Here is a 13,633-nt window from a genome sequence, read left to right as displayed (position 1 = left end):
TGTCTTGGGATGTATGGTAGTGTTTTTAAAGTATTTTTTCCTGCTTTTCTCAACATGTATCTCTTCCTTCTGGAAACAACTGTCAGAAAGTAATTAGCGAAATTATTGTTCAAACCATGGCCAGATGAAGGCCTCAGCTGAATATAAGACTCTCCATTTTCACATCAGAAAACATTTTCTGTGTTGTGGGATCCCAGGGTGTGCTGCCTGAGGATAGTGAGGCAAGCCCTCTCCTTTTAAAACCATGCCTGGAAATCCTAGCACAGGCATTAGCAAAGACTGCAGTGGGCTTAGGATAGGTAAGGAGACTATACCTGAAGTGGTTTCCCTACTGTCTGAAGAGTGTACACTAAGAAACTAATTTGTTTCCTCATAAACAGAAGTGAAAATTAAATATATTGTTTAGTAGTTAGAAGACATCATGTAGTATTCTAAAGAATGGTTGGATAAAAGTTTTGTAGCCTTAGAGTTGGTATTTGTGGAGAAGATGGCACTGGGTTTCATGTGAGCTTGTTTATTAGTATGCAGGATTGTTTTCACTGTAATCATCTCTTTAGTAAGAAGAGGAAATGGTCTGTGTCACAGTGAATTTGGAAAGAGAAGTAACTTACTAGTGGGTGGTTGGTTGGTTGGTTGGTTGAAGGAGATATTCTCCTGGCTCCAGAAGACAGTTAGTTTTGAAGCAAATGAGAGGCGGAGGGAAGGTGGAAGAGCACCATAATAGGATCTTTGGCAGCCAAAAGCTGCCCAAGTTCTCCTGAAACAGAAACAATCAGGTCCCAGTCTTCAAGCCTCTTCCAAAAACTCTCCCTCTAAGTGGTATCATCAGGCTGCAGCAGGCTGCCGTGGACAGCCAACATGATCTTTCAGAAAGGAAACTCTCAGACCAAAAAAGCCACCAGGACATTTGGCAGCTTGACCTGTTTGAATAACAGATCTGCACATTTCCATAGAGGTTGGCTACAGTAGTTGTTCTGTCACAAATAAGAGCTTCCTTAAAGTCAGAAAAAGTATTTTTTAAAAAATGTACGTCTTCATCCCATTATTCGAGATTCAGAAACTGGTTAACTAAACATTGTGATTGTGTTGCATATTTAAGATGACAATTTTTCACTGCCCAGTGCTTTCATCTTCTAAATTTGAGTTCCCTTGTCACCCGAAAGGTGTACCTTGAGTTTGAGTTGAGGGTCTCCAAAGCCACCATACTTCACAGACAGACAGCATCCCACAGTTGACTAAACAGTCTGGCAGGAGGAGGACAAAGCCACAGCAAATAATCATGGACAGTTTCGTAAGAGTTCTTGGGATTACATTATCGTATCATCAGTCTGGCTAGAAACCCAGTCTCTGAAGATGTATTTTTGATTAAAAATAGCACTTGAAATTCACAGCCTTTAAACTCGTGAGCAGTACTGGATTTACCATCATGACTCATTTGTTATCTCATTCTTTCCAACTCTGCCTCAAGAACATTGCACTAGGTTCTGGCACCGTTATTGACAAATCGAGGATAATTTAAAGGAGAGCATCACAAGTTGTGAAAGGGTTTGGGTTTAGGAGGAGGATTAAAAAGCTTCATAAGCTACTGCTAGGAGAAGGAATGCTGTACATAATGAACATTTTTCTCAGTAGAAAGACTGTTGTACCCGTTGCATATGTAGAACAATGTCTCCTAAAATACAGGGTTATTCATTGGCTGAAAGGAAGGGTGAAAGTTGTCAGAGGGGAAAGAGTTAAAATTTGCCTGCTGAAAAATTCCTAGATTATTTTTTTTCCCTGGAGTTATTCCCATAGCTATTGTAATTCCAAAGAATACTCTGAAAATATTATAAAAGCGTAGCCAGTTCAGCGATTCAAAGGTTGTGGAGACAGCCTGAAACAGTAATATGTGTTCCCTGGTAACAGACTGTTGAGGAGCACTTGGAAGCAAATGTTTGATAGCTAATGGTATAGTACATGATACATAATTCATTTGATGATACAATATAAAGGGAAGAAATAGTTTTTTATTCATAAATGGAGTAGCTCTAAAAATCTTTCTGTTACTCACAGGTTACGCTGTAGAGGAATCTAACAGATAAGGTGAAAGCCTCATGAGTTTTGTCTACCAGATTCAACAAAACATTAAAAATATATTGTAAGGAACTATCTTGCTGTGATATGGAGGCAGGCTGGACATTCACTGGGTCCTGCTGTGCTCTGAGTTAAATTTGCATCTTCATTTGTGATGTGATAGTACTGCCTGAAATCAGTGCTCAGGTGTCCAGCAAAGCTGCCTTGGCAAAAGTTAAGTTTGTGAGTTACTTGAGGAGCTGTGGGAAAGGCAGCTGAGACAGAAGGGAGGCATCTAAAACACAGGGTGAAAAACAAAGACGTGAAAGGCTGTAACCTGTCTGGTTATCCTGCATGCACCTTGTATGAACAAAGAATTGTCCTACTCGGTAATGCCAGTCCACTGTCCTGTTTCCAATTGTGGCAACTAAAACACACTGAGAAAAGGTACATTAGAAAGAGAGGCAATACAGTATGCTCCCTGCCTTGGTCTAGCCTGCCAGGTGCCAAGGTTCCTGTTTTGGGGTATTCTAGATAGAGCAAATGAGGAATGGTTTAACAGCCACTAATGTGTCTGCTCATTATGGATAGGACAGTTCATTGTATCTAATTTTGGATACCAGGTTTCAAAAGGTGCTTCAAGGTCTTCACTTTTTGGTGGTTTTTTTTTTTATAATTACTTGTAATGGTCTTCCAAAGTACTTATTTGGTGTACACATGTGGTGTATGCATGGATGAGTAAGTGTACAAACACGCATTTCAGCATTTTATTTTTTAAAAAAACTAATAATTTTTGTCAACAATAGCCTTCATTGACTCTGATCAGCTTGTTTGTACTGCTCTTGGTTACTCCTACTGTACTTCCACTTCTGTTACTTCTCTTACTCTTCTGGTTTCCTCTGCAATTTACTGCAATTCTCTTTTTAGCCGTGATTATTTAGACAAAAGAGAAGAACTAAGACAAGCAAGAGAAGAGAGGTTTGTATATAATGCATCCATCCTTCCCTCTGGTTGTTTGCACTTGCTATATTCTTTACTGTGAAGCTGTCGTGTATTTGCATTTTTAACTCTGCATGTACAGAACTCTTCTATTCCAAAAGATTTCTATAAGAAAGCAGTTGTTTCGTTAAAGAGGAGAATGAAGTCCAGCTGTAAGCACAGCAGTAAATGAAGAGCAGTGGGACTGGAATGCATAAGAATGATTGATGATCTATCTTTTATCTATCTGTGTGGGAAATAAGCTTACTCCATTTGCCTCAGAAATTTGCCCAAATTCAGTATAGTTATAAATTGAATAAGTCTGTCTTTCTCGCCCAGTGGGTCCCAAGCTTTCTGGAGGGTCAGAAAAGGCAACTGAGGATAAAGGAAACTGGGGTTACAAACATTGCAAAACTGCAGTCACAGGCTGATGGAAATGGATCTGACCCACTCCCAGCGTATTTTAATCTTTCAGGGCCAAGTTTTCTTTGCCAATCTCTCTAAACAGCAGCAAGTAAATTACAAAGCTTAGCAGTGTTTATCATTGGGACACTGTATTAGTTTTTGTCATGGTTTAACCCCGGCCGGCAACCAAGCCCCACACAGCCCCTCACTCACTGCCCCTCACCCAGAGGGATGGGGGGGGGAATCAGAAAGGAATGTAAAACTCGAGGGTTGAGATAAGAACAATTTAGTAGGTAAAGCAAAAGCCATGCATGCTTTTTGAAGCAAAACAGGGAATTCATTCACCACTTCCCACAGGCAGGCAGATGTTCGGCCATCCCCAGGAAAGCCGGGCTCCATCATGCGTAATGGTTACGTGGGAAGACAAACGCCATAATGCCAAATGTCCCCCCCTTCCTACTTCTTCCCCCAGTTTATATACTCAGCATGATGTCCCATGGTATGGAATACCTCTTTGGCTAGTTCGGGTCACCTGTCCTGGCTGTGTCCCCTCCCAATTTCCCGTGCCTCTCCAGCCCTCTGGCTGGCAGGGCCCAAGAAATCAAAAAGTCCTTGGCTTAGTATATACATTAACCAGCAACAACGAAACCATCAGTGTGCTGTCAGCATTGTTCTCATATCAGAGCCAAAACACAGCACTGTACCAGCTGCTAAGAAGAAAATTAACTCTATCCCAGCTGAAACCAGGACAGTTTTATCGAAATACTATATTTAAAGGGACTGAAGGTTTGGGATTGTTTTCCTTTTTTAAATTCAATTAAAGTTTAGAAACTCTAGGCTAAGCTGGGAGCTATGTGCTTATGAAAGCACATTTTTCAAGGAATACTCAATTAGAGACCTTTGCCTTTCAGTAGCTTAATCTCTACCTCCACTAGTAATTACACCCTGGAGGGAGCTTTTGTTTTTACCTGGAAAATAAGCATATTTCTGAATAAATAGTAGATGAAAAATAATCCAGATTGATTCAGTTCTGCTTTTATGGCCCCTAGAGATTACTTTCTAGAGATACTTTTGGATTGTCAAGAATCGGAACTACATTATCAAAGAGAGCAGCCATCTCAGAAATCGTGTTTCCTCATTTTGTTTGGGGTTTTGGGGGTTTTTTTGTGTTTGGTTGGTTGGTTGGTTGGTTGGTTTGATTTTTTTTCCCCACAAAATCATCATACAGGAGGCAGTTAATTTCTGCAGCCTGAAGTCTGATCTATTGTGGCTGAAGTAGTAATACTGAAAAATTATTTTGACATCTCAAAGAGTAAGAAAAGTGGATGGGCTTTCCTTTGTCCTTTCAGCCAAAGCAATTGCAAATAGTTTAAAGCATTTTATAAAATGAAACGCGTCTGAACACATAAGCATCGTATACTGATCTTAGCTGCGTAAAATCTCTTACAATTACTGTGCTCATTAGAAAAAATCGAAACAAATTACAATCGAGCTCTCCAGCACTTTCAGGTTGTAAGGGAATGTACCAAGTAAACTGGAGTATTTTGGGGGAAGTATTCACCAGCAGGAGGGCATCACTGCTGTGCAATGAGACAATTTCACTGGTCATTAGGAATGTGTCTTTATCCTTAGGGCTCTTTTGAACTGAAATGTTAGACTATCAGTTCTTCCTGATAAAGAGGAAAGATATGTTTACTTTGATAGCACATAAATATTGGAGAAAACTTCTGCAAGAGAGTCTTACACAAGTAGTCCATTGCAGTGGCCTTCTGTAACTAATTTTTAACAAACACCTTTGCATAAATGCAGTTTCATTTCTTATAGCAAGTTTCATGTTGACTTGTTTTAAGAGAATGCATGGACTGTAAGAAAGTGCTATAGTCAAGGTGCTAAAATCCTAGGTAAAATCTGGATTGTACATTTCCTCTGTGTCAGTTTGGAAAAGTAGTATATAATATAAAGCATATAGGAAAAACTTAACAGCACTGGTTTGTCTAAATTCTGTCAACATTTTGCAGCATTCTGTGTACTGTGGCATCACCCTGGAGCTCCAGAATACAGTCACTCACTTTTCCAGTGGCTCCGAGGTGGTCTTGGTATGAGGGAGAAAGATTCCTGCAGTTCCAAGGGGTCTGAGTGTAACTCAGCACCATTTGTTTAACATGTTCTTGCTTTTCAATTATTTGAGGCCTCTTTTACTTTGCTTGGTTGGGTATTTTCCAATGGTAGTTTAAAAATAAACCCCAGAAAGGTGAGCATCCAAGCCCTCTCTAGTGTGATTTATGGCTCAAATGCTTTCCACCCTATGACTTTGTTGGTACATAAACATTTTAAGTTGCCCTCAGGGCATTGCTCCCAGACCTAGAGAACTTGCAATGATGTTTTCATCTACCCGAAGATAATGAGGGGAATGTCATGTTCGTGAGGTATACCAAATGGGTAACCCACAGACTTTTGCCTCTGTCTATAAAGAGGAGTCAGCATAGATGTGATGATGTCTGCAGGTTTCCATGGTGTAAAGGAATATGGCAGTATATACAAAGGCAATGTGTCAGTGCTGTAGTGGAGGAAGCAACTGCAGCAGAGGATGGTAGCTTGTCCTTTCAACTCCGTAATATTCTGGTCTTCACAAGACCTTGTGTATTTGATGCTGGCATTCATTCATTAAGACACTGGGCAGAAACAAAAAATAACCTAAATAAATATAATTTTTCAAGTATTAAGTGTTAATAACTGATTCTTTAATGATTTTTATTTCTCTGTTAAATTGCTGTATCTGCTTATTAGTCTTCCCATCTGATAACTTGTTATGCTGATATGCTGCCATGGGAGTTGCTGTTCTGGTTCCCTTTTTTCTTTCAGTATAGTCAACAGACACATTTTGAGAAAGCATATCTTGATGATGTCCCCTGCTTTGCTGGTTGGCTATGCAGCACACAGCTACAGAAGCTAAAATGGTAAAGCAGCTGAAAAAGAGCTGAGGACAATAAAACATTGTAGCTCCCCCCGTTATAGAAGGATCCATCCAGATATTTGTTGTAGCCTGTTGGCAAACTGCACAGCCCTCCTTGGTGGCAATCGGCTGGGCTGTACCTGTTTGAGCTGTGATCAATCTGAATGGCTCTTCATGGGTCTGAAGTCCCATCTGCCCTCCTTGTGAGGAAGCAAAAGGCACAATACCTAAGTGCCTGATGTTGAGAGAAGACTGGCTTTGTGAGCTGTAACAAAATGCTGTGCTAATGCCAGCAAAAGACTTTCTCCTCTATTGAAAGGGCAAAAATCATTTTCGAGAATTGGCTTCATGTTAGAACTGTAAACAGTTTCTATTTTATAACCATACAAGTATGTGGCTTGTTATATTTTCATCCAGAGTCTGTAGGGGTTCTTTTTCTTGCAGAATTTGTTCAAAGCCTGCACGCACCTCTGGAGGAATAAAAGAAAATGGGTTTGTTCTTCACTATTGCTGTTCACAGTAAAGCAAATTGCCTCTGAAAACTCAAGGACTGTTCTTCAAAGACGTGTTTCTGTGCACTATATGGATGTTTGCAAATGTGCATGCATGTGTGGCTACCATATGTAGTAAGCATGTTTGTTACCACATATGTCTGACTTCTTTACCCTGTCTGCTTTTAATGCACCCTCGTACACTAATTTGGGCTGTCAGTGAGGCAGAAGGGGGGAGGAGAGGTGTTCCCTTTTACAAAGTGTTTACAGTGGTGGGAGGATGACCACAGTGTTTCAGGGACATAAGCAGTAGTCTTGATTAACCTGTTTAACACTTCACTTGTGGGTAAGACAAACAGTCTAAAGCCCCCTCCAGCTGCATTCATGAATTTATTCCTTAGCAAATAATGGTGGATAAAATTAGCAGACATCTGGAAGGGGCACATACTTCAAAGTTATTTTGGTCGAAATGTATAAAGCACACTATGAAGAATATGATTGGTAGCTGGTCTTAATAAACAGTGAGTTCTGCCTGCCTAAAATGCAAAACAGATGTATCTTTGTTCTTTTAAAGTGACTTTGATGAATAAACTACATGTGACGTCAGGTACAAGCTATTGGATGTCTGAGTCCGGCAGAGAAATTTTTTAGAATAAAAAAAAAAGAAAACTTTCCATTGTAGACTCTGGAGAGAACAAAGTGAATTCCAGTGCATTGCTCTCAGAGCAAATAGAAGCAGGTTCAGAGACTTTAGATAGTCAATCCAAACATTTATTGTTATTATTTTCAGGGAGATTTGGTTTTGTCTGCTGCACTGAACCGTTTTCTTCTCCTTGGAGCAAGTCTCAGCCTTTGGCTATTTGCATAAATATTAAGGGACTCTGGCTTTGGAGGCTTTTTTTTTTCTTTGGGTTTTTTTCCCCTCCCGTTTTAGTTTTGGGAGAGGGAGGGCTGGGAGGAGGAGAAGGAGGTGAACAGGAGGGTGAAAAGGAGGACACAAATGATTCCAAAAGGAGGAGTATTATGCAGACACAATGCTACATCTAAAGACTCTTTAACTCTGCTGGTATTTGCTTGTATTTTGTCATGAGCGATTTAACATTTTTCAGAGCAATAGTCTTTGCTTTGGTGTGTGTTTGGCAGCTTGAGCAGGCAGGCAGTTCAGTGCTGTATCCCTTGTGTCACAAAGTCAGCTCATACTCTGCAGGTGTTTCATCCATAAACAAGCATCAGCCACAGACTTCTCTTTCTTTACGGAAACCCTCTGGAATTTAACTTTCAGATACAAATACTTGGAGAGGTTGGCAGCAGAGGAGTATGAGAAGGAGCTGAAGGCTCGGAGTGTAAGCCGAGGCAGAAGTGAGCTGTCCTTGAACCTGAGATCTCCTTCAGCCCCATCCTCACCTTTACCCAAGTGCGTCAGCCCAGCATCCATAGAGTCCCAGGAAGAGCTGAAGACCCCTTCCACTCCTTGTGGGACACCTCAGCCCTCAGAAGGTAAGTGAAAAGTAAAGAGTGGTGTTCTTATCACAGTTTCTCTTGGGCTAGCAGTGTTTTTTGATGTACGAGTGCAAGAATACAACCTCTGAGATGCCAGAGTATAGAGTATTATTATATTGTTTCATGCTGTCTTCCTAAATTTCCTGGTTTTGCATAGATTTGGATGTCTTCTAGCCTATTCAAGCAAAGAATATACTGCTAATTGTTGCTATGATTTATATTATCTTTGTCTGTTGCTATTACAATGGAATAATTGGAAAATACAGCATACAGAGGGTCTTAATTTTAGCATCATGTTCCTTGTGTATTAGAAGTTACTGACTAGACCAACAATATTCCTGCCAACAGATTTTGCTTATGTGGATTCTCTGAAAGAAATGCAACAGATGAATGCCAAGATTATAATAACCTTCCAGCAGAGCACAGGCTGAATGGGACAAACAGAAAAGGTCTTGAATTAAAGGCAGGGAGGGTGTGTTGGTTATTTTTAACACCAACAAAAACTCTTAAAATTGTAGCACAAGTAGTAAAGGACTTAAAAGAGACCACAGACAATTAGTAAAAAGGAAAGTATAATTAGTGTTTGCACGGTTGGTTTGCTGTCATATAATTTATTGGTGTACAGAGCAATATTTTTTGTGTGTGCACGTCATTCTGCTGCTTGCATCATGTACCCCTCCTTCAGTCCTCAAGAAAACACCCACCATGCAGATTTATATGTGCCACATGATGTTGCATTAACATTGGGAGCTACAATGCATGTTGAGGGTGAATTATCTCCATCATTCATTTTTATTTTATTTGATTTCCTGCTTTGTGCTATTGGTGATTAATGCATTTGTAACATGCACTGCTTGGTTTTATTGAGTGTTATGGCTGGTAGCATGCTATAAAGCAAGGCAATTTAAGAAAAAAGTTACAAATACTGAATGTAGCACATGTTTATCCTTGCCATACTAAGTAGGTGATGTTTATTTAATTTAGGTTTATGTATTTTCCCAATTCTGTTCCCAGTTTTCTTGTCTGGCACCTTAAAAGTCTCAGTGGAATCATTTGAACTTAAAAAACATGGATATTTTCCTGTAACGCTGATATGCAGAAATATCCAGATGCCCATTTTTTTAGTGCAATATTGCTTTGAGAGCAAATAAGCTGCATTTTTCCACCATTAGGATTTCAGAGCTGGGTAGGGAGCAAGTATCTCTTTTACGATGATTATTTAACATATTTCTCCTGGAAGCATTAAAAAAAAAATGCAGTATGAAATGGAGCAGCACAATCCATTTGGAGAATAAATTTAGAGCAGGTGTACAGAGCAACTTTAGGTGGCTAGAATATGGCAAAGCTATCAACACATGGGTAGGCAGGACATCTCTACTAAAACTTCTGGCAATATCACTAGGCATCAGAGGGCAGCACCCTGGAAGCCTGGCAAATGGACTGCAATGAGACAACATATGAATGGGGCAGGGTAAGCCTTCAGCCAAGGGCAGCTGAAGTCAGATGGCCAGAATGGCACCAGAACAGGGGCCTGAAATCTGTATACTTCAGTGGGAGCTGTGCATGAGGAAGGACTGCTGTTTCAGGCCTACCAAAAGCATTGGAAAGGCCATATAAAGTAATGAGCACGTGGGCAGGGCAGGCTTTCTCCTCTCAAGGTAGCCAGACTATTGGAAATAAGCCAACAGCTGGCAAGCTTTGTGCCATGGCCTCTAGACTATTATAAGTTGCTTCTGCTCCATAATGAATTAAAATCTCAACTGTTGCTGTGCTCAGGAAATGTCATGAATCCGACTTTAACAGATAAAGAAACTGATGCATTAACTTGCATGAGCCATGGACAGAACCCTGATTACTTGCACCCCAAGCAGTTGGTTTTGAACAGGGGGGTGACCATCTTCCCAAGCAAGGATCAAACTGCAGAAGGAAAACACTTCTTTGGTTCTGTGCATAATACCATCCAAAGACTCTGCAAGAATACTGTTAACGGATGTGTAATACTCATCTGCAGAATAAAGAACCTGAAGTCAAAAGGGAAGTGCATTCCTATACTAGCAAAACAGTAAGTGATTTTCAGAGTCAGCTTTATTATATGCCATTTGTACTTCAGCACTCCTTTGGCCATCCAGTATCTACTGGGTTTAAGAAGGAAATGGATTTTGTCTATGGAACTTTGTCCCATGCTGTGAAACATCTCAGTATCATTACCCAATATAAAAATCTGGATTTACTGAGCTGAAGTGTTTTCTCATATAAAACAATTGGTTCCACTAAAGTAATCAAGTCTTGTAAGACTTACTCTTGTAAAACTTGGGGTATGGCATTCAGAGGAAATGAAGGCAGTCTCATAACTGCGAAATGGAACTTAATATTTTTTTTTCAGAGCAGCTACTTCCTCTTTTGTAATTTCATTGGAGAATATTTTATGAAGTGCACATGTGCAGTAAAGGAGAGCAACAATAACAAAGACATCTCTGAAGTTAATCCACAAAGGAATTGGAGAAGAACCTTTCTCTGAGAGGAGCAGCTTTTGTAGCACTTGAGGAAGTAAGCAGGCCAACCCAAGTGCACATTGTGGACAGTAGGAAAGCTGAACATATCAGTAGCTGAGCAAATTCAGAGTTCAAATACTGCCTAAAGCATGACTGGTGAGAACATCTCGGCAGATGGGGAAGCATCAGAGCATGTGGGCACAGTGAGGACATTGCAGCCTCAGCTGTAGAGCTAGAGGAACCTTGGTACAGAAGGAGGAGGAACTGGGCTGGGTGGCAAAGAAAGGTGATTTCTGACGTGACGGAGAAAGAGCCAGTTCCCTACTGGTGATCACTCTGTGCTAGTTTTTACCATCACAAGGGATAAGAGGAAAAGATTGGGGTGGAGGTGGAGAAAGAGAGAGAGCCCCTGCTGAATTCACAGCAAGAGGAATCCTGTGCTGGAGGAGCTAATGGGAGATAACAACCAAAACTTCAAGTGATGCCCAAACGATTGAACCAAGAGGGCTTGGATAGGTATAGCCATCTTCAGACTTAGTGTATGCATCCTCAAGAGACACTTAGCTTATGTATCTCCCAGCTCCAAGTAGAGAGCAGAGAAAATTGATGATGTGGTTTCCTAATCTATTACCCCGACAGGGAATTAGATCCAGAGGGATGTTTTGTTCTCTTATAGGACTGGGTGGTTGAGGGCTTATCAGCAGGTACTAAGGATACAACATCTTGTGTCTGCTTCAGAGTTCGTTTATAGTTGAATATCAAAAGTAATTTCCCTCAATGTCCCTGTATAGCATTATAAATTCATAGCCATGTTTTTCAGAAGGGAACAGCTTGCTGTCCTCTGTAACCTCTCACTCAAAAGAGGGCTGTCACCCACATCTGGTCAGAACATAGTAGATCAGGTTGCTAGGGCTTTACATGACCAAGTCTTGAAAGTGTCAGAAGATGCAGATTATACCATCTCTCAAAATCACAATATCTTTACACATTCATTGAGCGACCCTGCTACTGTCTCTTTTAGTGATGAGGATACACAGCTTCTTTGGGAGATTTCATTCTTCTGAAAAGTCTTTGTGTTTTTTTCCAATAATACATTTTTAGAAAGTAAGTTCTGGCAGAAAAAGCAGTGGGCATATGACTAAAAAATTAGTTCTTAAAGCCACATTCAGTTTTTCTCCTCCTGATTAATCCCATTGCAAGTAAAACTTCTGCTCATTTAAAGACCTCAGCTCACTCATGTATTTTAATAGGGGCATCAGAGAAAAGCTAAGACTTGAGAGAAGTGTGAAAAAAAGCATATGCAAGTGAAAGAGATTACTATTGAATCTGGCAATCCCAGCTTTGGTTTTAAGAACTGTGTGTGTGTAAGAACTGGATTTAAAAAAAATAAATTTGTTACTTATAATGACATCACACTTCTTGATGTCTCAGGTACACCTTTGCTGTTGATATCATATGTTCTGAGTGTCCTATCTGCTTCCCTGAGTCTTTGCCCACCAGAAAAAGCCTGAAGACAAGGGACAGAGCCTGGTCTGTTATTGAAGTGTTGATATCTGCAAAGTTGCCACATAGAGTCGTGTTTTGTCTAGTGTGAAAATGGATCCAGTAGGTACGGAACTGAAAGTTCCAGCTCATTTCAAATAGGCCACCACCAAGCATTCACTGAGATTTGTATTTAACATCTTTGGAAGTCCTCATCATTCTCAGCACAATGGATTACATGACTGAACTGCAAGTGATGAACACATGTCTAGCTTGCTGGTTTTGTTCTGCTAGTGTTTGCTGACAAATCTGATTTTTGAACTGCTTTTTGAGGGGAGCACTGCTGGAATTAGCTCACTATTTATAAGCTATTTGGGTTATAGGGGATTGGTATTATCCCTAAAAAAGGGAGAGACTGTCAAAATAAGTGTCAACCTATCCTTTTCTTCTTCTAGAAGTGCTTAGATTTGGATCTTCCTTGAAATCAAAAGAGCAGCCTGTGTCAGTATATTGCTCTTTACTCTTTATTATATATTAGATTTTGCTAAGACACCGCATCTTTCTGGTATGTATGAAATATTCCTTGTTTTAAGAGTATCCACAATTCTTTTGAACATTTTCATTTTCTCAAGCATTTCTTAGATCTCCCTTGGCTTTATCCTGTTGAATCTTCAGTGTAGCTTCATGACCAATGTGGCATAAGCTCAGCAGTCCTGGCCGCATTTTAGTCGGCTTCTTTCTCCACCTGAGATGTTGCAGTAGACCTTTTTGGTTACTGCATGAGAGCTTTTCTTTTTGAAGAGAAACATCTAAAATTTGTATGAAACTATGATTATTCAAGTATTAATTGATGACATTTTATATGTGGACCATTGCAGTATGGCATGCTTAGAGTCTTTCATGCTACAATACCACGTTAGTTCCAGGAACTCCTGAAGGATTCCTGAGCTTCCATCTCAGTAATATTCAAATCTTGGCTTGACTTTAAAATGCTCTTGTGCTATACCTACGCACTGACAGCTGTGGTCAGAAACACACCACTGGACTTCAGAGTGTCTGCCAACATCTTGCCAGCTGTCTGTAATTTTGATTCTTTTGCAGGGGGTGTCCAGGTTACAGTCATAGGTAAGGTACATTTAGAGAGACAAGGCATGTGCAGAGCTGTTCACATATGTAATATTAGACCTTCAGATGCTCTCTGTGTAGAAGAGGGAGAAGGCTAGGCTTCTAATTGGGCGTGTTTTAAAACATCCTAGAGGGATTTCAGTGAGCATGGACTA

The 13,633-nt window shown here is 40.2% G+C and overlaps 1 protein-coding gene across 4 annotated transcripts in view; it reads left to right on the top strand.

Moving 5' to 3' along the window:
- FHOD3 (formin homology 2 domain containing 3) overlaps nucleotides 1–13,633 on the top strand; it is a 417,107-nt gene that overhangs the window by 330,179 nt on the left and 73,295 nt on the right. For 3 of the 4 annotated variants that reach the window (XM_055800338.1, XM_055800336.1, XM_055800339.1), the window contains 2 exons: nucleotides 2,980–3,030; nucleotides 8,162–8,376. In XM_055800338.1, the coding sequence (XP_055656313.1) occupies nucleotides 2,980–3,030; nucleotides 8,162–8,376 (266 nt within the window). The remainder of the gene's footprint in view (nucleotides 1–2,979; nucleotides 3,031–8,161; nucleotides 8,377–13,633) is intronic. The other variant, XM_055800337.1, reaches the window with a different exon arrangement.

Source organism: Falco peregrinus, chromosome 3 (genome assembly GCF_023634155.1).
Source record: "Falco peregrinus isolate bFalPer1 chromosome 3, bFalPer1.pri, whole genome shotgun sequence".
Taxonomy (NCBI): domain Eukaryota; kingdom Metazoa; phylum Chordata; class Aves; order Falconiformes; family Falconidae; genus Falco; species Falco peregrinus.
Note: the sequence above shows the minus strand (reverse complement) of the source record. Positions and strands in the feature narration are given on the sequence as shown.